General features: G+C 41.4%; 1 protein-coding gene across 2 annotated transcripts in view; it reads right to left on the reverse strand.

Moving 5' to 3' along the window:
- Positions 1 to 18,550, reverse strand: part of bcl11ba (BAF chromatin remodeling complex subunit BCL11B a) — a 46,491-nt gene extending 27,941 nt beyond the window's left edge. The window contains exons 1-2 of one of the 2 annotated variants that reach the window (XM_039786582.1): positions 17,671 to 18,356; positions 7,352 to 7,825 (exon numbers count right to left, since the gene is read on the reverse strand). In XM_039786582.1, coding sequence (XP_039642516.1) covers positions 7,352 to 7,825; positions 17,671 to 17,725 — 529 coding nt within the window. In that variant the 5' untranslated portion in view covers positions 17,726 to 18,356. Of the gene's footprint in view, positions 1 to 7,351; positions 7,826 to 17,670 lie in introns of both variants that reach the window. The other variant, XM_039786581.1, reaches the window with a different exon arrangement.
- Between the last annotated feature and the right edge of the window lie 6,335 nt (positions 18,551 to 24,885).

Here is a 24,885-nt window from a genome sequence, read left to right on the forward strand (position 1 = left end):
TGTGTGTGTGTGTGTGTGTGTGTGTGTGTGTGTGTGTGTGTGCGTTTTAGGTGGGGATTTTACTGAAAAGCCTCTCCTTTTACTCTCAACAATTATTTCATAAAAGTTGTGGACAGACATAGAAAGACGCTGCCTTAAAAAACAAACCACAGCTAACTGCAAATCCCCCCCCCCCCACACTCCACCCTGCCTTCATCCTCATTCACACGCACATGAGCCTCTTCCACCAATCTCATCCCTGACGCCAGGACATCAATTTTCGCAAGTCGCCGAAAATTACCATGCATGAATGCAAAAAAGGCTGATCAGGAGTAATTAACACGGCTTCATATGCAAATTGTATTAATGCGAACTACAAAGTCATTATGCAAATGAGGATTTCATCGAGCCTCTTGACAAATACTCCCAGCTCCAGCCATCTAGCAGCCAGAATGGATGACAAGTCTGCTCGCTCAGTTTAGACTGGAGGGATGCATGTGTGTTTTAGTCTAGTTAGCAGTTTAGCACTGGTTAGCGCTGGTGGCTAGCTGTGTGTTTGTGTGTGTGTGTGTGTGTGTGTGTGTGTGTGTGTGTGTGTGTGTGTGTGTGTGTGTGTGTGTGTGTGTGTGTGTGTGTGTGTGTGATACATGGGCTAGTGTATGTGTGTAAACTGTGTGTTTAGGGAAGTGGCTGATGGCTGTGCGGCAGAGTAATGAACCTGAGATCCAGGGGATGGATGGATGGAGGGGAGAGGGGGGTAAGATGATATGAATATGCATGATGCTCACTGGCTTTGATGATTAAAGACAATTTTAATATTTAAATGAGTGCATGCAAAGTGATTAACGCAGCAGAGAGAGGCGACGAGGCGAAAATCGCAAAAAGGGATTTTGAAAATGCTAAGAAGCACACAAGATGCCGATTTGCCTTTGCATGCTCTATTAATGGCTCTCTCTTTCTCTCCTTGTGTCTATGTATGTATTTCCACCCAGCTCGTTCTGTCTTTTCCAGCCTTCATGTCTCGGTTGTTTTGCTCTAAGTGTCTGTGTGTGTTTGTGTCCAGGATGCTGGATTTACAGAGGAAAGGTAGAGCGTCACTTTAGAAGAACTGGATGGAGGGAGGAGAGTAAGGGGAAAATTAAGAGCACATACACACACACACACACACGCATTAAAATACAGACAGAGCAGAGGTCTGAATTTCAGAAGGGATGATTAGTTGTGGCGAAATGTCTTCAAGTCCAATGCTGGGTAGTAAAGCATTAGTAACATGTTTTATGAGGACTTTGTTCAGTGGTGTAGAACTTCTTTCATTACAGCATTACTGGGGGACTGTTACCAGGAGGTGGAGAACCGCCCTCATTGGAAACTGGAAAAAAATAAAACTATCACGTCCTCCATTGTTTTTTTAAATGAACAGTCATGCCCGTAGCTGCTAGTAGTTCCTCACTGGATGCTGATTGGTTTGGTCTGCTGCTGTTCTGACACAAACATGTTATTTGAAGCCTAACAAGATGGATATGTGTGTTATGTGATCCCGTGATTCTTGCGTGAGCTTGAGAATCCAGCTGCCATGCAAGGTGAAAATCTACCTTCCAGTAACTCCAAATTTGTCTAATTCGCATGTCTTGTGAGATGGCTTGCTAAGGCACTGGTAAGCATACATTTAGGTAAGTGGGAAGTTGTGTGAATTGTATGGCTTGACTGCAGTTTACATGCAGCTACCAGGGCTAAGCTAGCTGGCAAAGGTCAGTAAATACCTCCAAACCGCCAACTATCTCAAATGTTAAATGAACAAAGCAGTCGTACAACTTTGCCTGAATAGAAAACTAAAGCTCAGTCACTATCTGATCAAAGAATAAGTAAGCATAGTTACGATTCGAAAAATACGATCAATGTTGGCTTTTAGAACTTGATAGTTTTCGATACTCAGTGCTTCAGACACACTGTTGTCAGTACCTAAAACGTTTTGTGGTTTGAGACTCAGCCCAACATGTAACATGAGGGTGTAGCGGCTTTGGGGTTGTTGGAAGGCACGTTGAATGAATACGACCATGTAACAGAAAGTAATGTAACAGTTAATGTCATAAATTGTGCTGTGGAACATTAAGTAAAATAATCTAAAAACTACTTCTTCACTGAGTAGTCAGTAATACATTTAATTTTTCAAGTAACTTGTTCAACAGCGTTCAAGACTAAAACACCAAGTGTAGTTTCCTCACTGCTTGGTGTGTGTGTGTGTATGTATGTGCGTGAGTGCGGGCGTGTGTGTGTGTGTGTGTGTGTGTGTGTGTGTGTGTGTGTGTGTGTGTGTGTCCCCATCCACATCCTCTTAGGCCTATTAAAAATGCATCAGGACTGTACTGACACAGACACACAAACACCAAAACCGAAACTAGCCAAAAGCACACAGGATACAGAGGGCGAGAGAGGTAAAGAGAGGCAGGGAAAGAGAGTGAGCAGCAATACAAACCAGAGTAATTACCACTTCAAAAAGGCCGGTGCTCCAATCCGAGAGGCCTCCCAGCTTTATTGAAACAACGCGGAAAAAAAACAAGAGCAGCGGGTGCTGTAATGCCTCTAAGTACAGACTGTAATATCAAACACACACACATTCACACACACACTCACACATATTCTGTGCCATAGCTCTTTGTTAAGTCTTTGTGCAGTTTCATTTGGAAGATAAATAAGCATATGGTAAATATTTTAGGGACACGCTGATGTGTCATTATTTATTGAAGATGTGTGTGTGTCCATGTGCATAATGTTTACATAAGATTCAAACATGCCCTCTTGAAAATACTTTTTTTCATTATGTGTGTGTTTTTCTTGTGTCTCGCTCTGCATATCGTACATCCTGTTTGAAATGATGCGTATTAATTATTCTCTTTTTCAGTCTAATGATCAACGCTGTGTGTGTGTGTGTGTGTGTGTGTGTGAGAAACAGAGAGAGCTCATTGTCTCAGTGTGGGCAAGTAACAATCTGTGTGTGAAAGACATAGAGAGAGAAACAGAGGGAAAGTCAGCTGGGTGAAAAAACGACAGAAAAAGCGGGTGTAAAAGCAGAGGTAGACAGCACACACTCTGCCCGTCAAATGGCTCTGTCAGATTAAAAGGGTGTCATCATATTTGAGTTTGTCAAAGCTACACGCCCCTTTTAGCATGCGTGCGTGCGTGCGTGCATGTGTGTGTTCCTCTCTACTCCAACTAGACTTAGTTTAATTTCTGAACTAAACCCTAGCTGACAAGGCTTTAAGGGCTGCACAGCACTGTGTCAGGTGGTGTTACACTCCGTGGTGATATGTTTACACTACGTGGATGTAGGTGTGTGTGCCTTAAAGTAAAAATGATATGTTTCCTTCTCTTTTCTATAATCCAAACTGTCAGGATTCCACCTCCGCGGAGTTATATCTAATCCGACTGACAGTCACCTGGGAGTCTGGAGGGTGTGTGACCAGAAGCGTGTCTGTTTAAATTCCCAGACCAAAGACAAGGTGCACTTGAGCAAGGGGAACTCGAACCTGCTAAATAGTAGAACACTATGGTTGTACTGGTACTGGTTAATTTGAGTGTGGGTATATTTGTGAATGTGAAGTGTTGCAGGAAAAGACAAAGAACCTCTAGTAGCTCAAATAAAGGCTAACATCTTTGACAGTGTTAGGGCATGGTCACACACGGGCGAATAAAGGCGAGTGGCCATCACCTGCCGAGGCGTAATCGACATTGCGCTGGTAAGAGACGGATGGATGTCCAGGTAGAGGGGCGGACACTGTTTGCTAGCTCTTTTCCCTATATATGGATTTGTGAGATCAAAGCTCTTTTTTTTTGGGGGGGGGGGACTGTGAGTGGCCTAAAGGGAGTGTGTGTTTGTGTCATAAGATGGTGCTTTCAGATATTCGCCATGTTGTATTTCCTCCCTTGGAAGGGAGGAGGAGAGCTGACGGTTGTTAGCACTTCTTCTACATTGGCTGCATGTCGCTCCTCCCCCCTCTCCCCTTACCTGTCTTTAAGCTATTCTGTCTATTAAAGGCCATAGAAGCCCAAAAAAAACTTAACATAAACCCTGACACCCTTTTGGTAAATGGTACCATTTGATGATTTGACCAAATAGTATTTCCTAACTGTCTCATCATGCAAAGAAAGTTTAGTTGTACTGCATCAAGGACATTCACAGATTTGTATCATTCACTGTGTCTTCATTGTCCTTTAGACAATATAAAAAATAAAAGAGTAGTTTGACCTGCTGGGAGCCAGTAACGAAGCGCCGTCACCAGTTGTGTTCTGAGCTCCCTGATCACTTTCCCCTTCGCTGTCTCTCTCTTCCTGCTCTCTTGCTTCCTCCGCTATGCCTCTCTCCCTTTTTCTCCCTTTCACCAGGTAATGAAAGGTGTAAAAATCTATTGGAGGAAAAGCTTGGGGTCTGACTTACAAAGGAGAAAATTCCTCCTGCCATATTTCAATGCCCCCCACCACCACCACCACCGTTGATTATGAGCAGGTCTGAGCGTGTTCTCTCCAAATTAAACTCTGGCTCGATTAATAAACCCTTCTGTCCTCTCCTTGTGTTAATAAGGTGCTAGTTGGCCATATTTCATGTGGAAATTGTGAAATACCGAGGGTAATTTTGAAACATAAAATGTAATTGGAGCAATATAGTTTACAGTTGCCGCAGTGCACGTCCAATTGAGCCGCTAATATGTTTTTGCTTTTAATGTGAAAATTATTGCACGTTCTGTTATGAAGAAATATTGTGCAATTACAATTTCAAGCCTTCCATTGCTGCACATGTGGCGTTGATTTCACAGGAGGACTCCAGTTAGATATATTGCAAGCATTTAAACACGGGAAAAAATCTACCTGTGCACATAAATATGAATAATGCCGACCTAATAACGTGACCAACGCCAATCAATTAGTGCACACGCTTGAGTGCAGCTCTGCAGACACTCTGGGATTGTATTAGAGCTATTCGCAACCTCCTACTGCTCAGATTGTTATGCATTAAATGTAAAGCCGTAGCGCAGTTACAGACCTAAGTGGCGTGCTTTCAGAGGTTCAGATGGCTGTGCTGTCTACAGCCGCACTGGGCGGCTGCCTAACAGAGTTGTAAAATAGTAGCTGGTAAAATATTGATGAAGTTCAGGCCCAAACAGTGTTTTACAGCGCAGGCCAAACCGCAGACTGACATGTTCAGAGGAGCTCTGTCCTCCTCCAATGCACTAAATGGGAAAAGGGTGTTACCTGTGAGTGCATTTCATCGCGTGGTTTTGTGCCAACATTTCCCTCCAAGTTCAGTCGCAAATGAAATGTTGCCACAAATAGAGCAAAGCAGGAAAAGAGTTAAAACACTTCCAGCTGACAAATGGTCGATCAGGGCATTGATCAGTATTGGTTGAGCTGGAATGCTGAAGATATTTTGTGCATACATTTGTATATTTATCTATTAACAAATAAACGTGCATTTGTATTGGTGGACATTTTAGAATATTCAAAGCCAGGATTGATTTATTGTACAAAAGATTTTGTTAGAATAATTTGTTAGTGCAAGTTGTATCACATAATTGTGTACATAAATGATTTATCATCAATGTGTTAATTCCTTTTTAAAAGAACAAAACCAATTTTACTTACTTGTATTATTGTTTCTATGCCAAATATCCACATTCACAAAAATACTTATGACCAATCAATACCATTATTGTGTCTTAACCAGATAGTCGCAGATGAGAATGATCCGTCATTGATTTTCAAATACTAGTGATTGTTTATGAAACACTGTTTTATGGATGGAATATACCTCTCGAGCTTGGGACTGGTATACTTATTTGTTCAGATTAAAATAAAACATGGCCGGGGCGCCTGGGTGGCTCACCTGGGAGAGCGTGCGCCCCATGTACAAAGGCTTGGTCCTCGCCGCAGCAGTCGCGGGTCCACTCTGACCCGTGACCTTAATTAACACATTAATCCCCCTTCAAGTCTAGGCTGTCCTATCAAATAAAGGCTTAAAATTGGCAAAAAATATAATCTTTAAAAAAATTAATAAATTAAAATACGGTGAAGCAGCCTTTGGTTTCAAAGGACCACATGGCTGGAATGAGAACTACTGGATGAGGCCTGCACCAAAGTAAACCAAAAAATTCATAATTGTTAAATTTGTCGCTATTTACTCTGTAGACATGTGACTGCACTGGAACTTCACCAATATTGGTGTTTTGTACAGTATACTTTTATTTTATTTCATTCATCTTCATCTTTTATATGATAGTATATTAGCTTGTTTTATTACATCTAGATTTTGTATTTGTACTCCATATGCAAAGCACCTTCAATTGCCTTAGTGTTTAAAAGGTGCCATACCAATACATTTGTCTTGCCATGATGCTGGATTTAAAAAAAAAAAATAGTTTAACTTCCCAGATTTAGATCTGATAGTAGTTTAAGATGCGTTACAGCTATGAGTACGAATGGTAACCATCCTGATTTACTCTGTGCCATCACATGCAAACAGCCCTACTGGCTTACAATACTAACTGCAAAACATTACTATCTAACTAGAGTAAGGCTCTTTTTTTTTTTAATATGCTTTCATCTTTGAGAACTTTGTACCTAGGAGTTGACTCCTGAGTAATTTTAGCACCTGCTGGTTGTTGGCGAGTACCTGCTGTCAAGCGCTGAGCTGCAGAGTTCTGGTCCAACAACCAGTGACCTCTAAGAAGGCAGGACAGACTGAAATATTGTGCTCCTCCCCTCTGGCTTTCTTTGTGCGTCTTGACTGGTTTGAGTGATAACTGCTGGTGCTCCCCACACACACACCCAAACTGCTCCTGTACCCCTCTAAATGGGGGAGAAACTAGCCTCTTTTTAATCCCTTTTTTTTTTTTTTTTTTTTTTTTTTTTTTTTTTTTTTTTTTCCCTCCCTCCTTTGCTTATTTGAATTTTAATGAGCTTTTCACCTTTTTAAGCAGATGGCTTAGGCTGGATTTCTCCATGAAAGTCGGGGTGAGTCTCTCTGTCACGTTTTGCACAATTTGTTTCAACTAGCTGAGTCCTTGAGGGGGTTTAGGGCTTTGAGTGGGTAATGTGCCTGTCTCTCCCCTCTTTCTCTTTACTCCTTCGCTCTGTTGTCCGCTCCCTCTAATGAAATGAACATCTCTCTCGCTCTCTCTCTCTCTCTCTCTCTCTCTCTCTCTCTCTCTCTCTCTCTTTCTTGCTGGAGAGGATGGGGTAAGTCTCAACATGATGCCTCCACAAAAGCTGAAAAGGTAATTTAAGTATGGGTACGTGCAGTTAAATATTAAAAAAGTCATGTATTTAGGGTGATGAAAGAGCTGGATTATTTCGCTAAAGGGTGTGTGTTCATCATGCCTACCTGCCGGTGTGTTCTCTTGCTTCGGGCAAATTCCTTTGATGAGCGTCCTCTCTCCCCTCACACCTCTTTCCACCTCCCCCTCCTCTGGTGTCACCTGGATGCCAATCTCCACCGGCTCCACCACCTTCCTCAGCTCCACGCGCTGAGCGTGGTGATGAAGGCTCTGCCGAGTCGGACTCCCCCCTTCTCCTCCCCGGTCGGTCATCTTGTCGTAGCAGCCATTGGCCAGCAGCGGCGTTTGACACTGCTTCTTTTTGTGTTCAATGAAGAGCAGGATGTCGCCCAGCGGGAAGGTCATCTGGCACTGGCCGCAGGTCAGCAGGTCGTGGTCGGCGTGGAGGCCGGGTGGCAAGGCGTGGGCCAGACTAGGGTCCAACGGGTGGGGAGGTAGGCGGAGCGGGTGAGAGGACAGGCGGAGCGGGTGGAGGGATAGAGAGCCGGAGAGCAGGCCGCCATCTGGATGCTCAACCTCCTCTGTCCAGTAAGAAAAACAGAAGAGACACGTCAGATGATGTAACACCTGGACATTTGCTAAACTGTGTATAATTATGTGTATAATATTGTTTAAAAAGTTTGGGAACCACTAATCCATGTGTTCTGGGAAAATTGTTGACAGAGCTACAGTAGTCGATGGTAATTCTTTAGCAGAAACTACTGTACTTTGGGTGATGTAGACACAAAAGCACATTTAAATTATACATAGTTAAGTTGATCTGAGTACTGCTAAAAATTGCACGTGTTGTTTTCAGCGTTAAATCCCTGAGTTAACAGATTTATTTTGTCCAGAATTCCAACTTTGACTAACGTTAAACTGAAGGGCTGTTTGCCGCTGTCATAAAGGTACTGCGCCTTCCTTCTTGTGCAGCAGAGAATTTTGGCAGGGAAGGAGCAGTCAGACAGCAGATGTGTGGTAGAATAACAAATGTGAAAGCCTTTATGAACAGGCTATGAATGAGGGATTGGTTTAGATTATCGCTTGAAGGAACCAAAGTGAAGGAGTGAGGAGGTCTGTAGGAGGAAGGAGAGAAGAAGTGACCGAAATCATCACCATCATCATCATCATCGCTCCCTCTCTCTGTCTCTCTCTCTTTCTCTCTAATACAAGATGATGGATTAGCAGCAGGTTGGCCATTTGTCTCAGCCTCCACATTAGAAATGCAAACAGATTTGGGATGGCAAATGCAGACGAAGGCTCCAGATGGAGCAGCCCACCTCACCATATACCTGCTTTTGGCCTGCTTTGTAATACACCACTTTTCACCTGTTTAACCCTCTGCTTTTCAAACTGGAAACACATAAAACTGAGAACCGTCTGGTTTATATCAACATCTGGTGGGCGCCATGGTGTTTGAAGAAAAACTCAAGATTAAAGGCTGACTTGTTCTGTAAAAAGTAATCCACATGGTGAAATGAACAGTTACTATCTTCTTTAAAAGAAATACTAACTTCTGCCAACAAAAAGTAAATGACGACAACAGTACTTGGCAAATAGCCAATCAAATTGCAGTGGGGCAAGAGGCAATCAGCCCCATTTGGCATCAAATTTGTGCCATCCACTTTCATTGCCAAAGGCTTTGGGCATGCGTATTGTTGTTTTCCTACATTCAGGGCACTTTACAATGTGAGTGTGGGGCTTTTATCCCCACATAGCAGCCGCTTAAGCCAAGCGCAATTAAAAGACCATTTTAAAACAATTATATTTAGCCACTGACTTTAAATTGTAGAATAATGATAAATAACAGCAGCAACCAAGGATTTTTTATGTCATGCATTAATCCAGAATCATATTAATTTCTAAGTTACTCATTACTGCTTAACCCAAACTTTTTTCTGCTGCCAGCAGGTGGGCTTTACCCCTTAAAATTAAACTCGTGACCACACATGGCAGGTTCACGCTTTAGTTAAGGTTGTTAGTTAGTTTAGTTTGGATCTGAGCAGTTCAACCAAAGAGGGATTTCATTCCGATTAAAAAAAGGTAGAAAAATGTGTAAAACATACACACTTTGTGTATCAGAATGTGACCCCTCAGATTTATCATGGCACCTGATGGGGGTTGCAAATCCTACTTTGGGAACCACTGTCGTATGTAATTTAGTCCATTAACAACTATTATTAAATTATTGTAATTTATACTTATTTTAGTAGTAATGGCAATATAAATAGGACAATAAGTAACGCGTACTGCTCGAGGTACCGCAATTAAAATATTGATAAAAAAGACAGAAAAACAAAAGCAAACAGGAATAATACCAAATATAAAAAAATTTATACATGCATATATTAACATATGCCATAAACAAATTCAGTATATGCATACATTTACACACAACAATGGTATTAAGCTAAACCTACAGTAGGTAAGGATGTGGGTGGACATCAGGACAGATACATTAACAAAAAGTGACACCAGTGTAAATATTAAAATAAATCATAATATAATTTACCTAGTAATAACAAACTTAAAGTCTAATATACAAAAACATGCATAACTACTGTATGCATCTCTATCATTCACCTCATCATCATCATCACAACAACATAAAATAATTATATATATATATATATATATAGGGAGGCTCTAATTTTTGTTAAAGCTTTCTACTCTATTATTATTATTTATTTGTGTTTCTACGTGTGTTGCTTGCATGTGTGTGTGTGTGTGTGTGTGTGTGTGTGTGTGTGTGTGTGTGTGTGTGTGTGTGTGTGTGTGTGTGTGTGTGTGCAGGTATAGGTATACAGTGTCTTAGCTGTGTGTGTCTCAGCCCACATCTCCATAAACCAACTGCACTGCTCCTTCTGCATGTGTGTATGTGTTGCATGTTTGTATTGCATGCATTGTGTGTCGTATCATATTTGCAGGTGCACGTGTACATCATGGGTACACACACACATACTGTTTGCATTGTGTGTGCATGCGTGTGTGTGTGTGTGTGTGTGTGTGTGTGTGTGTGTGGCCTGCAGGCTGCAGCCATCTGTCCTCCGCTTTTGAAATGAACAGCCATGTACAGCAGAGTGTATTTCTCCGGTAATAAACATTAGAGAGAATAAAGACAGTGCGCTGATCTGGAACAAACACACTCCACAGTCACACTGACCCCTGCAAACTTGACTTCATCACCGAGATTAATGAGTATCATAATATGATTTATAAAAAAGACAGCCAAACCTCAAATACACAGCTGGCTTCCTGTGTATGTGCAGACACTAACCATTTACAGTAAAACTGGTTCTGATTCTTTTCAAACCACAGAAATACTGTTACATTTACACTCAAATACAAATATGTATGTAAATATGTATCAAAAAGATCTATACGTTCACAGCCAAAGCCAGTTTGTGGAGATATTCAAAGACTGTGACAAAAAAAAACTAAATGTGGATTTGGTTGTGGTTTCTTTGCCCATAATTACAGCATGAAGTCGACAGACAGATGCAAAGGAAGAAGCGTCACTTTGGCCTGATTTACCTAATAGGGCTCAGGTGAGTCAGGCAACAGCACTAATAGGATTTAAGTTAACCGGGGCTAAAGAAGAACAAAAAAATCAAAGGAAATGGAACGTCTAAAAATGAACGGCTCAAAAATAACACAAACTATCTACAGTTTCTGCACTAAGCGTAGTACGGCAGGTATTTGGAGAGCTAAATGATGGTGCTTGGCTTGTTTCAAGGCTAAAAAGGGGCTGCTTTGAATTCCCATTGTCAGGGAGAAGTTCTCCGAGCAGGCTGCAGTCTCTGGGGTTTGGCTTCCTCTATTCACCGCCTATCACTGTAAATGTGCTTTTAATCCATCTAGACCCTTGACGCTCTCCAAACAACCGTCAGACAATATTCACAGACACAAATGAGATAGCATATTAGCGGAAAGCTGCTTCTCAAATATTGGTTTTCCACTCTCTTCAACCGATTTTTTTTTAATGACCTTACTTTTTTTACTAGCATCATCTTTCCCCATTTAGACTGATGAAAGCCTGCAAATTTCTCCCAGAACGAGAACGCTTCTGCCAGTAAAGAAAAAAAAGACTGGTTTGAAACTATAAAAACTAGACTTTACTGGGTTTTTTTTACTGTTTCCTCAGCCACACACAGATACACATGCAAGGGCTAGAATCAAGATTAAATGTTTGTGGGTGAGACAGCACAGCACACTCACTCAGTGTCACACACACACACACACACAGATCAAAATTGTTGTACACTCTGGGCATGCAGACACACTCACAGTTATTTGTCGCCCACTAAGCAATAGCCACACTTCGACATTTCTCCAAACCCAAAGACACTGACGGTTACTACATATGCACACACACTTATAGCGCACAAACGGCTGGGTCACTATAGCTCATTTGTCTTAGCCTACCCCCTAAAATTTGGAGGGGAAAACTACTCTTTTTTTGGGGCAAATACTGCTTATTTTTAGAATGTGATTGCTCTATCAGTTATTTCCTGGTTTACAAATAGCTACTGATATCATCCGAATCATTCAAAGTAGATTCCAGAGCTGATCAGTGGCAGCAGTATTGCTACACACACCACTGCAAAGTGAATATTCACGTACAGTTTTACATGTAGATACATGACGATGGTGATATTGGAAGGGTGCAGAAAAAAAACTCGTAACTCAATCTGATCTGCCACCACAGAGACTGTTGTTGCCGATGTTGACTGTCTGAACAGGAAGTAGCGTTTCATCCAAAGTCAGTTTTGAAAATCTCTGTGTTAGGAGTGAGAATTTACAAAGGCTCTAGTCATCGTACTGAGTAGTGTTTTGGGTGTATTTATGATTACAGTAGTTGTGTATTTGAAATCATTCATTTTATCTTGGAAGTTTTTAGGTTTTTATTTTTATTTTTTTTAGTTATTGTATTGTATTTCCCTTTTGTCAAAATGAAATATAGCCTAACAACATTTCCTAAAATGTGTTACTTTTATACTTTGTATGGGGGGGGGCTTTGGCTTTGTGTTGGTGTCAGTGTTTAAGGCGCTAACATTGTGATCACAACACCCCCACTTTGAGTTTTTTGTTGAATGCCGTCTCTTCGCTTTCCCCTAATCTGCATCACCTCCCTACTATCTACCAAAGTAAAGGGGGAAAAATGCCTGAAAGAATACTTTACTAAAGTACATTTTACAGCAGAAATACTACTTACTACAGTAACATCAATATAACGAGAATAAAACATTTTTCGTGTTCTAGCAAGTAAAATCATGCCTTCATTTTGTAACAGAAATAGAGATTGAAGGATTGAAAATAAACGTTGCACCATTATGACTTGCAGCCCATTTTCAGAGTTGACCTGATTTCAAATAAAAGCCTTTTTACCTCAAAGCTAATTCAAGTTCATCACGAGGTGGTCAAAGTCAGGGTTACCGTGTCAAGCCAATCAGACGGGGAACAGCAGCAAATGTGCAATTCTAAACATTTGTTTCAGTCTGATTGTGGTATTACCATTGATTGTGGATTCACATATGACGATACAGAGAGTGGAAAAGAGTTCAGAATGTGTGAGTGAGCACAGAGCCACCTGCCAGCAAGTGCTGTGGTAGGAACGAAGCGCTCCACAGAAAAACAGCACAAAAAGCTCCAAACTGTTACCTGTAGTGCTTCAGCCTCAAAATAACAAACATACAAATCCTTTTAGATTAGTATGAAATGACTGCATTGTAATTGTATTTGAAGTCATTTTTCAATTCTATAACATATTTTGTGATTTGGCTTAGTAATACATCATTGACAAATGAATAATAGTATGTGATCAATTAATTTATCTAGAGATCATTTGCATAGTAAATGTGCTGTCATTGCTCTTTAATATGGACAGTATTGATGAAGCAGTTTAAAATATGTAATTAGACTAAAAGAAAAAAAGAGTTGATATTTTCAAACCAAACTGACAAAATTATTTAATTAGATAACAAATACTCAGAACAAAAGTTAAGTAAAATATATACACAAAACTACAGAAAAATTTAAAAGATTAGCTAAAAATAAATTAAATACAGGACAAGTGTAGTCCACTCATTTACAATAGCTAGAACACTATGTCAATTCACTACAGTGTATGCACACACACACACACACACACACACACACACACACACACACACACACTCATACTGAATACTATATATGTAAGTCAGCTGCTGTCATGCATTTACAGTACACGGTGTAGGTAAAAAGTGCAACAGAGACAGTTAAGTACAGAGTGTGCAGGTGTTGACAGTTAAGAGGTGAATGTGGTCTTTCAGCGCTGATGTCATCTGATTAACAAACACACACACACACACACACTCTGCTACCCCTCTCATTGGCAGAGCCAGCGCAGCACTGACAGCCTGAGAGCTCCCCCTAGCAGTAAGAGAGAAAGAGAGACATAGAGACAGACCGAAAGAGAGAGAGAAGGTGAAATAGAGAGACATAGGAAAATACAGAAGGGGGGTGGCGTTGGAGGGTGATCGTCAACAGACAGACAGCTCACCAAGCCTCGGCTGAGCAAACCAACACTCTGGTATGCAGGCCATGGCAGGGTGTGTGGGTGTGTAATGTAGTATCAGTAGTGGGAGAGTGTGTACAGCCTGCTGATCAACAAAATGAGTTTAGGCATGCTCTTTGGGAACAGAAAACTGTTATCCTGTGTACACACACACAAACACACACACTAGAAAGTCACACTTTTTGTGTTGCATCTATCTCTAAAAACTGGCATTTAAAAGCTAAGTACATTTACATTAATTTACCTATTGTGGTGAATAGAATTTGATGTGTGGTGCCCACAGAATTAAAAGGGACAATTTAAAAATGTCATGGCAATGTTTCCTTCCAGAAACAGTGTCCTGGTTAGAATACACAAACCTCAATGTCAAAAGTTTTTTTTATAGGGACTATTCCCTTAGAAAATAGGTTTTGTTAATTCGAGTGAACTGAGCCTTTAAAGCTTTACCAGTGCAGTCCCTAAACTATAGAGGACATTAATTTAAACTACGGAATGATATGACTATTAGGAATAGCATTATGTATTTAATATAATCACTTAATAAGACTTATTTATCACATTTTAAAAACACCTCATCTACAGAATGCTACACTGCATATAAAAGAAGGAGTTACTATGTTCTCTCTCTCTCTCTCTCTCTCTAACAAAGACTTAGCCCAGCAGGGTGCACGGCTATTTGACAAGCCAAAGGGAAACATGCATCTCAAGTGGGCGACTGCAATTTACACGCAGCTCTCTCTCCTCTTGTGTGTGTGTGTGTGTGTGTGTGTGTGTGTGTGTGTGTGTGTGTGTGTGTGTGTGTGTGTGTGTGTGTGTGTGTGTGTGTATGGGAGCTCTCGTCCTGTTTGCGTCTCTTCACACTAAATCAGCCTCTTGGCAGAAAGCTGGGGTTATTTGCAGTGAATGAGAAGCAGAATGCACATCTGCACCTTCGGGTGTAAACTGTCTCGGCGTGGAGACGCCAAAACCCACACCAAATCTGCTTGGCAAACACAAAAAATATATAGATTTCCACCAATTTATCTTTCCCATGTGTCTCTCTCTGGACGGATCTTTTCATTTTAACATTACATTCATGGAAGTGCATTTAATAGTTCCAGGTCAAAACCGTGATCCCTTACTGATTTCTCTTTTGATATCGATTTTAATCACACACAAAAAAGATTAAAACAAATAGATTCAAGAATAATTTTAAGCTTTGAGACAACTGGGAATTGTGCAAAATGGGGCTGTAATATCCTTAATACTTTGAGCACTGAATGTTACAATGTTGCGCTACAACTGAGGCCTTGCCAAACTGCATTTAAAAAATCAGCAATTTAAGCTCCAGAAAATCTATCTTACCTTTCCTCACACTTCTGCTCAATACCGAAGGACAAAAAAGGTGGAGCAACTCCTGTTCTTCTCCCTCTGAAATCTAATACTCATGCACAATGTAATATTTTGGATTGTGTGATGCATGGTTTTGTGAAATCCAAATTAAAAATGCTTCGATTAAAATACAGGTCAGAAGGATTTTATGACCTGACAGTTCAAAAAGAATTATGCGGATTTTGAGGGGGATTCACATGTGCATTTGCATATGTGTGTGTGTGTGTGTGTGTGTGTGTGTGTGTGTGTGTGTGTGTGTGTGTGTACTCAAGCATACTAAATCGCCGAGCATCTCTTACACATAAATTATGGAATGTACAGCACCGTGCTGCAGCCTGAATGGTGATAAATCAGACAGACAGACAGACAGGTCAGACCTGCTCTGTGGACACAACTACCGAACTGCATTTTACACGTCATAGACACTCATGAGCATATACTGTCTTTTATCTTTTTATCTGAATATATACTGGGCTCTGCTGCAGAAGCTGATGTCACAGTAAGGCATGCAGCGTCCACAGTGTGACCCATTTCTGAAGGTAAGTGAGTCCACACTGCAGGCCTGCGTACGAGCTGCAGTATGAGTTGTGTTAAGCAATCAAATCTCTGCATGTCAAGATCATTTGACATCTAAGCCACATGCATTATCTTTAGGTGTGTTTGTCTCTGTGTCCAACCGTGTGGGTTGGCATTGGGACACTATCAAAGCAGGCATCACAGCAGAGGAGGGAACCTATACACAGCCAGGCAGCGTGGCCCAAAACCTGGACAAGGACGCTGAGCGTGCTGAGTCTTTACTGTAAATATGGGTGCTGTATTATACGCACCAAGCCACTGAAGTGCACACTGATACACTGTAGTGTAAGTGAGCTGATCTGGCAGGCTTCACACAAGGCAAGTCTCCCCAAATATTCTCAAGATGGACAAAAGGATAATATTCCCCAAATGTAACATAGTGATACTTAGCAGCATATCTTCAACATACTTAATATACACTTCCCCTTTTGTAATTTAGACTCATTGTTGCAATTCTGTAAATCAATAACAGTTGCTTTTAGCTGGATTAATTTCCTCACTAAGTGTCCTTTACTGATATTTTCTGCTTTTAGTAGTTAAAGTCCTGCATGAAGGTCTGCTCCTGTCAGGGCACATCAGCCTGTACGTTGCAGCCACATCAGCTGTAAAACTGATCTGAGGCCAGAAAACATTTCACTGCTGAGAAGTTTAGCTGCAAAAGTGTCAACGCCAAAAGATAAATTAGATAAATAAGGAGGAATTGCAATGTTTCCTCTTTGAATCGTTTGCGTAATTTAGGTTTGAAATTATGACAAAAAAGTAAATGTTCTCTTTCTAAAATATACTTTTTGGCACCCTTTACTTTCCACTAATAAACGCCTTTAAGAGAGTATTAATCCGCCACATAAATATAACTAGGCGTCTTAATTTTAGCACATTTTGCCCTTAAATGCCGTCACTTAGTGCACTCATAAAAGTGCGTGCCTGGAATTTTACGCCGTCAAGGCGTGCACTAACCTTTTAAATAATCCAAACCAAGCATTAATATTACAAAGTATAAGCTTTGAATCCATCTAGGAGAAAACATAACGAACGGGACTAACTAATTAAACTGTAGGCTATACAGACAGGCTGGCACGAGGCACCATCACAGATTCAATAACCTCCACGTGGTAAACGTTTTACTTTTATTTTTTATCATTTTCCTGTATAGCTGCTGGTACACTATTTAAGTTTAGCAGTTGTCTGTTAGTTATACTAAATAAATAGTATCGGCCTTTTTCTTAAAGTGAGAGATGAAATTAATTTGTTAGAATTAAATAATCGAAATATAACTGACTTCTGTTTGTGTGTTTTCATCTAATATGAATACAACACAAGCTGGTATGTTTATGGGAAGGAACGATATCTGCTTATGAAAGTGCGTAACAAACTATATCTGATTAAAATTGATGGAGTTCGTGTTTTTATTGAAAGTTGAAAATTGAGTGTAATTTTCTCCTTAATGACAGCGCTAGTTATAATTTAATAAAGACAATAAGCGGAAAAATAAAGAATGTCATGTCTCAATTAACTACTAGGACGGATCTCCGACTTCTCCGTGAGCTGCTTTTACAGGAAAAGTCAAACACGCAGCCAAAGACTTCCCCAACTCTCTCTGCTCGGTGTGTAAATCGACTCTAACACTAGCAGGCTATGTATGAACCGTAATAATTCGTTAGTTAAATTAAGGCCTTTATCTATTTCTGTCCGTAAACCAGGAGTGGAAATAACTGGCCTTCAGGACGCACTTCGACAAACTTTCTATTCGGAAAATATTTATTTTTACGCACCGATCATGCAGGAGTAAAAATCCACTAACTTCTCAGAATGACACCGGAGAGGAAAAAAAGAGAACCTAACAGTATGCTGTGATGTTGTGATTTTTGCAGGTATACTTACGGGTTATTTCTCTCTGGGACAGGTGCTGCGGGTTCCCCTGCTTGCGTCGGGACATCGCCCTGGCATTTACACTGGCATCGCCCGGAGAGCGGCGCTGGAAGGGTCGGCTCTCCTCCTCGTGCTGCTTCTCCTGTATAGCGGCCGCAACCTGGCCCCAAAACCGGCCGCTCGCTGGCCACCCCAAACTGACCGCTCTGCACTGGCCCAAAACGTGGCCGTCGAACTGACCCCTGCGCGATGGATCTCCCTCCAGCGAGCAGCGGCTCCTGCGCTCTGCGGAGACCGGCCGTGGCGCGACGCTGGGCGGCCGGGCGCTCGGTCGGAGTTCAGTGCCAAAGTGGTGGCGCGCCTCCCTTCTAGTGGTGCGGGAGTGGGGTTGTCCGGCTCTGCCTTCCGCCGCTTTCACACCATCTGTCAGAGGAGAGCGGAGAAAGGAGCGGAATGGAGTGAAGTGGAGGAGAGACGCGGCAAGTCGGCGGTCAGCCTGATGGACAGTCACTACCTGTGTCCACTCTCCGGCCACCCTGGACACCGCGCGTCCCTGTCCGGAGAAAGCAGGTGAAATGACGCCAATTAACGCCTGGAAGTGTAAAAAATACGAATCCAATTTCCTTCTCGGTACTTCTCGGGGTGTCACCAAGTGGTGGGCACTTCTTCTACTGCACTGGCAGTGCCAGCCAGGCGGGCGGGTTAGACTTTAACTCTTTAAGTCAAAGCCCAGTGCTGGTTTGAGGACAGACTGCAACCCTCTTTTCTCTTTGTGCTAGCTGCAGAGTCCCGCATCCCCGGGCTGTGTGCGGCTGTGTGCGGCTCTGTGCGGCTCTCTGGCTTCTACAATGGGAGAAAACTCAAGTTCAAGTGCGGACGTGACGTTCAGTCTGCGGTGAGAAGGGAGAGTGGAGACTGAAGAGCACTGGGGGCGACTAGTGGTGGCTTTCACACACACACACACACACACACACACACACACACACACACACACACACACACACACACACACACACTCGCGTACACTCTGGCGTGTGGCGCGCACGGCAGCAGTGGTCAGAGTCGCTCAAGTAATCCCCGCCGGTGTCCCATCAGTATTATAACAGGATTTAGTTCTGTTAAATTGGGACCTGGAGGTCTTCCGTACCTCGTCCGCAGGATGTTGGACACTTTGCTCAAGCCTGTATTCACATTTAAAATAAATGCAAGCTTATAGTGTTCAATTATGAGCCGTTCGTTAAACACTGTTCCCAGTTAGTGCGTAACATTCTCTGATTATTAAATATTGTTTTAACTCAATATTTAATCAACATTTGAACCTTTTGAAATCACTTGGTTACATGTGCGTGTGCAGGCACCTTTACCACAATAAAGGCCTGTCATAATACACTCCACTCCTCGATAGTTAATTTACCTTTTGTCATTTAAATGCGCGAAACATAAATAGCCATACATTATTTTATGATTTTAATCGATTTTTACCATAAAATAGGCCTGTATGCTTCATCAAATCTCTAATTCAAATAGCTGGCTGTATTTTTATATTCTAACTGATGCGTCGTGGTGCCCTAGATATGCCACAAATGTATGGATCACACACCAATATCACCCATATTGATTCATATTCAAATCATTTAATAATAAACTGTGTGTGTGTGGAGTTTGTGGTTTATGAATCATCATTCTATCTAAAATGTTTTATGATATTAATTAGTAAGGGGTATGAATGTCAAGAATAAATAATTTAATTTAGGTGTTGAAGGAAAGGAATGTTAGGTTTTCAACAGGGCAGGGTAACCTTAGGGTAAGTGGAAGAATAAAATGTAAATTAAGGTGAGGAGTGATTTCAAGTCAAAATAAATGTAAAATTAAAACAGAGCACAAGAGAAAACTGTGCTACAAATCAGTACCATCAAATGTAGGTGATGCAGCTATAGTGTCCTGGTTGGCACAGTGTGTGTGTGTGTGTGTGTGTGTGTGTGTGTGTGTGTGTGTGTGTGTGTGTGTGTGTGTGTGTGTGTGTGTGTGTGTGTGTGTGTGTGTGTGTGTGCGCGCAGGCTGATGATGGATAACTGGTCTGGGGCCGTCTCTGCATACTAGCTGCTGTGTGCCTCCCCAGCAGCACCCACTGTTTAAAAGAGAGGCAGATCCAGTGGGGAGCGTCTGATTTTCACACATCCCTTTGCGAAATGAGAAGGAGACAAAAAAAAAAAAAATGTAAAATTTGGTGACTTAGAGAAATATGTAAGAGAGTGTATGTGTGTGTGTGTGAAATAACCATCTGTGATGAAACCCCACTTAGCTCAGGTTTAGATTAGAGGAAAATCAGTGTTTTTTAAAGCAGGGGTGTGAACTAGTGGCCAGTCAGCCTCGACTAGAAATTAAGGCTGCCAACCCCTTCATCCCTACAGCCTTGCATCTGAGCTGGATTAGCTGCTGTCACGTTCTAAAAACACTCCATCTTATTTTTTTCCCCCCTCTTCATCTGCATGTCTGCGTCTCAACTTTGTCGCTCCATCTCTCTCCTCAATCCCATGGCTCGCAGAAGAAAAGGGGGAGTGCAGGCCTCAGGGTTCTTTTTATCCCTCACTACCTTGCATCTAGACAAGCCTCTAGTTTGTTCGTGGGCCAGGTGTTGTCAGAGAGGCAGATCATCCGGCAAGAGCGCCTTTCCACATCCCTCATTCGCCCGGCTTTGTGTTTGGACTTCTCGCTACTTTTCCTGCATCGCCTCAAGTGCTGCCGCTTCTCTCCTCCGTCCTTCTTTCTTTCTATATAGCTTCACGGCGGCTCATCTCGGATGCTCAGGCTGTCTACCAATAAGCCAAAAGCCTCTCCTTACTTCTGCAGTATAGTGTAGGAGGATATAAATAGATTTCCTATGCTTATTTACACGAAAAAGGAGAGGATGGCAGGTTCGTCCAAATGTCTTTGTCACACGCATAACAGAACACCCACTTTCATATTGGAGGGATACATGCAGCACTTTGTCACAATAACAGCCGACAGAGAGCATTATGTTGAAATGTAAATCATTGTCATTTTTAAGGTGCGACTCAGTGCCAGCGTTTTTTTTGTTTTTGTTTTTCATAAAGATATGGGATTAAAGCTGCTTTGAGTGGCTCGGTGGATGGACGGAGGGAGAGAAGAAGAAACTGTCTTTAATGTCGCTCATATTCAATCCACACACACAAATCAGGGGTGCCTCCAAACACACTTTTTCAGGTTCACATTGTTACTAGTTTGAGCCCTGCTAATGTTACAACAAGTTGTATATGTTTTCTTTTTGCAGCTTTAATGTTGCTTTCATCACAGGCTCCTAAATCCTCACTGTCGTGGAATCATGAGTGCATTTTGTGCCGAATGACACTCCAGGCCAACATCACTACCCGGATGTGCTTCTTGTCCTTGCAACCTGATTGGCTCATTAGTCAGATGGGCGACAGGTGCATCATTCCCACCTTCTTATTGGACATTTTTCGAAGGCGATTTCTCACTTAAAGGCCATCAGTGTGAGTTATGGCCGATGGCTCCCGGCATCCTGCTTTTGCCCTCCCTTCATTTGCATATATATTTGCGGCTGTTTGTTTTTATGTTAATGCTAAATAAGCCTTTTCTTCTCCCCCCCTTCTATCACACATTGCCTCGGCTGGGCGGTTAAGTTTTAATTAGAGGGACATGGAGGTGTCCTTTAGAGTTTTAAGATCACTTTTCCAACAACTGTTCGCCACTAAACTGCTAATATTGATGTTTATGTGTTCAGATGCATGCTGGGAGATAAAGCAGGATGTGGAGAAACAAATCTGAACAATGAATTCACGACTTTAAAGAGAAGCTATGATAGGAATGCTAAATTTGTCTATTTTTAAGCATATCAACATTTTGAACTGCCGTGCTGTCAAATAAGAATATAGTATTCTGGGGAGAGATGCATCTGATAAATAGGCTACCATTTTCATCAAGCTACTTTTATTTGCAATATTGAGCATATCCCATATGCTGATGAAGATCGTGAAATGCAGCTGATATTCCAGAAAGTAAGTGGAATTTGTTTTTGTCAAATCAGGAAGAATATATGCTAAGGTTCAAAGTTCATTCTTGACCTTGGAAATAGCCCCACAAGGTGCACTTACTGTTGTTCCAGGGCTTTCATGAAATTACATGATCTACATCAGCAGGTGGAGTTTGCCCAATTGTCATGGAATTGTAGGTGTTAAAATTTCTTTCTTTTTATACCACCTCCCTTACATTTAAAACACTCCTGATTATCAATGAGCAGCTGATAAGTGCTCTTTTTCAAGTCTTAATGTCAGCATCATCCATTAAAGGGGTGATTTCTTTTTTTTCTTTTTTATTCAGTCATCAGTAATGAAAACCGGATTAGAAAGGCAGGTGTTGTGATGAGCTCTGCGCTCCGCTCCCAGCTGAAAATGATGACCCTCTGTACTCAGACCCGCAACCGTGATGCAACACCACCCTCTATTGGTTAGCTCCTGCCACATTCAAATAACAAGAAGTCCCTCCGTGTCACTGGAAGTGTGCTCCTCTGTGTGTGTGTGTGTGTGTGTGTGTGTGTGTGTGTGTGTGTGTGTGTGTGTGTGTGTGTGTGTGTGTGTGTGTGTGTGTGTGCGTGCGTGCGTGCGTGCGTGCGTGCATGGAGAAGTAGATTAGCAGACTTTTCTACTCTGGGTGTCCGAGCCTGTTTGAAGGGTGTGTTACATATGATTGATCCCCCCCAGCGTCTGCTCTGCTGTGTGTTCTGTGTATCTGCACACACTTTTCCGTGCTGTACAGGCCGATTTAAACACTCTACATACCTGGAATATGCATCTCTTTGGGGGTTTTAATGGTTTATTAAAAATAGTATTCATTGAGGCTAATTATTACAGATTCTGAATGAATTGTTAAGTGAATAAAATGCTGCTGTGATAGTCTCTGCATGGGTTGAAGAACGAGCGTTTGAGGGCTAGCAGAGAAGCGCAGAAGCCCTTAAGCACAATTTTGAATATCAAAGTTGAAATTATTCCTTTTAAAGGGAAAATGCTAATCATACATTTATTTAGAGCAAGTTAGACACACACTCTAACACACAAACACGTGTGCACTTTCAGTTCAAGACCTTTTACTCTCTTACACTCTTTTTTTCCCCTTCCTCCTCTCTTGTTAAAGAGATTCATTTTAAGAATAATTAATTCCGCCACAATTACAGCAGTGGTTAATGTATATGTTGGTCAGAATCTCATATAATGAGGCATAGAGTTGAAACAAGAAAAAAGAATATGTTCTCAATTCTAAGTGTAGCGTCCTAATTAGCTTTGCTTTTAATTAAGACTATAGATAATAATATTTTTATATACTGAGTAAGACCTGAAGTCACGCATAAAATGAATGAAATTTGAGGAAAAGGCAAGTGTAATAGATAATAGGTTTGTTCCTAAGACATCAAATCTGAATACATTTGTAAAAGCAAAGTAAGCAAATTTGAATTTTGAAACTTTAGAAGCCAGGCCAATGTGTCTTAATATCTTTGCAGTAAAAAAGTAAGTCATAGAATAATTTACGCATATTTTCATTTTCCATAATTACATAAAACACCAATGCAAATTTGAGTTCAAATATTGAATTGCTCATATCATGTGGCCAAAACGTTATATAAATGTTAAATAAATGTTAGCTAAAAGGAGAGTGAATATTGGACTTACATTCATCAAGTGGACAGAAAGACGACTCCAAGGGAATGCAAATGTTGCTCTGTCTGCTGGATGTGTAAATTAGCAACTGTTTGCTAGCACATTAGCCACAGCCGCTTTATGAGGGGATAATGTCAGTGTTGTTTTTCCGGTTATTCTGCAACCCCAAAGCTACCAAAGAATCATGAATGCATTTCAGAGTGGTGGCATTTTTTAAGATCACTTTGTTCACATCAATAGCTTTTAACTCAAAAAGCCAATGGGAGTAAATTGAAGTTCAAACAAAAAAGGCTGTATATTTCAGTAATTTTAAACGCTCATTTACCTAACAGAGCAGCTTAACATATTTGATATGCTAATACAACGATTAGAAAGTAACTTCAGAACATACAAAATACAAACACGCAAAACATACTGTAACATGGAACAAGTTACAGAAATCCATGAAACTTAATGAGCTGGTCTCATTGGTCGCTTTTAAGAGGATGTCGATAGACTTGGAGGCAGCCACATCTGGCTGCAGATGTTTTGCCTGATGTGTTTAGGATTGTGGTTGACTTGCTGTTTCAGTTGTTTTATGTTTTTAGTGTTTTAGTGTATTTTGTGTTAGTTGTACTGCTGCCTGTCTTGGCCAGGACACTCTTGAAAAAGAGATTTATAATCTCAATGAGTCTCTTCCTGGTTAAATAAAGGTAAATAAATATAAATAATAAATCAAAATGGGTATATTCTTGACATTTACAGCAGAAATCGGAATTCCAACACCTTCAAAACACACACACACACAAACAGCTAAAACACTGCAGGCTGAATGAGATCTAAAGCAGGTTGTCCACCCAGACTAGTTTATGACCCCTGAGCCCAGAGACAACCGGCCACTGGCCACCAGGCCAAACACAATTGTTGTATCGAAGAAAAATGGCAGCCGAGTATGACTAAATCAGGTTAACTTGGCAGCCGGACGGCAGGCCTACTTTCATCAGAGTCCCTGGAGGAACGGGGAGAGTGAGCAAACAAACGAGTGAGGGAATGCACAGCCCAGAACACAAACACACAAACACACACACACACGCACACACACACACACACACACACACACACACACACACACACACACACGCGCAAATGCTGGCATCTGAAAGAGGAACCTGGTGTTGCCAAAGCTCTGTATTCACCACAATTAGCTCCGTCCTCAGACACATATCCTAAACCCAGAGGTGGTGAGCCAAGTCCACACTTTTGTTTTAAAGAAGCTCTCATAACCTTTTTCTTTTCCAGTGCTCACATGATTTTTGGCTGTCTCGCCCCACGCATTCTCTTTTTTTGGACAAAAAACAACAACAATACACTGAATATCCAGAGCCAAATAACACAAACAAGTCTACTCCCATTTCCTGAGAGAGGAGGCTTAAAAAGGTTGATTGATGAAAGATGATATAGTAGGATATGATTTGGCTGTCAAATTCAATATGTATTGTAAACTCATACAAGCTTGGTCTTTTGAGTTAGTAGATCATGGTGGAACAACAGAGATGCA

Source organism: Perca fluviatilis, chromosome 20 (assembly GCF_010015445.1).
Source record: "Perca fluviatilis chromosome 20, GENO_Pfluv_1.0, whole genome shotgun sequence".
Classification (NCBI taxonomy): domain Eukaryota; kingdom Metazoa; phylum Chordata; class Actinopteri; order Perciformes; family Percidae; genus Perca; species Perca fluviatilis.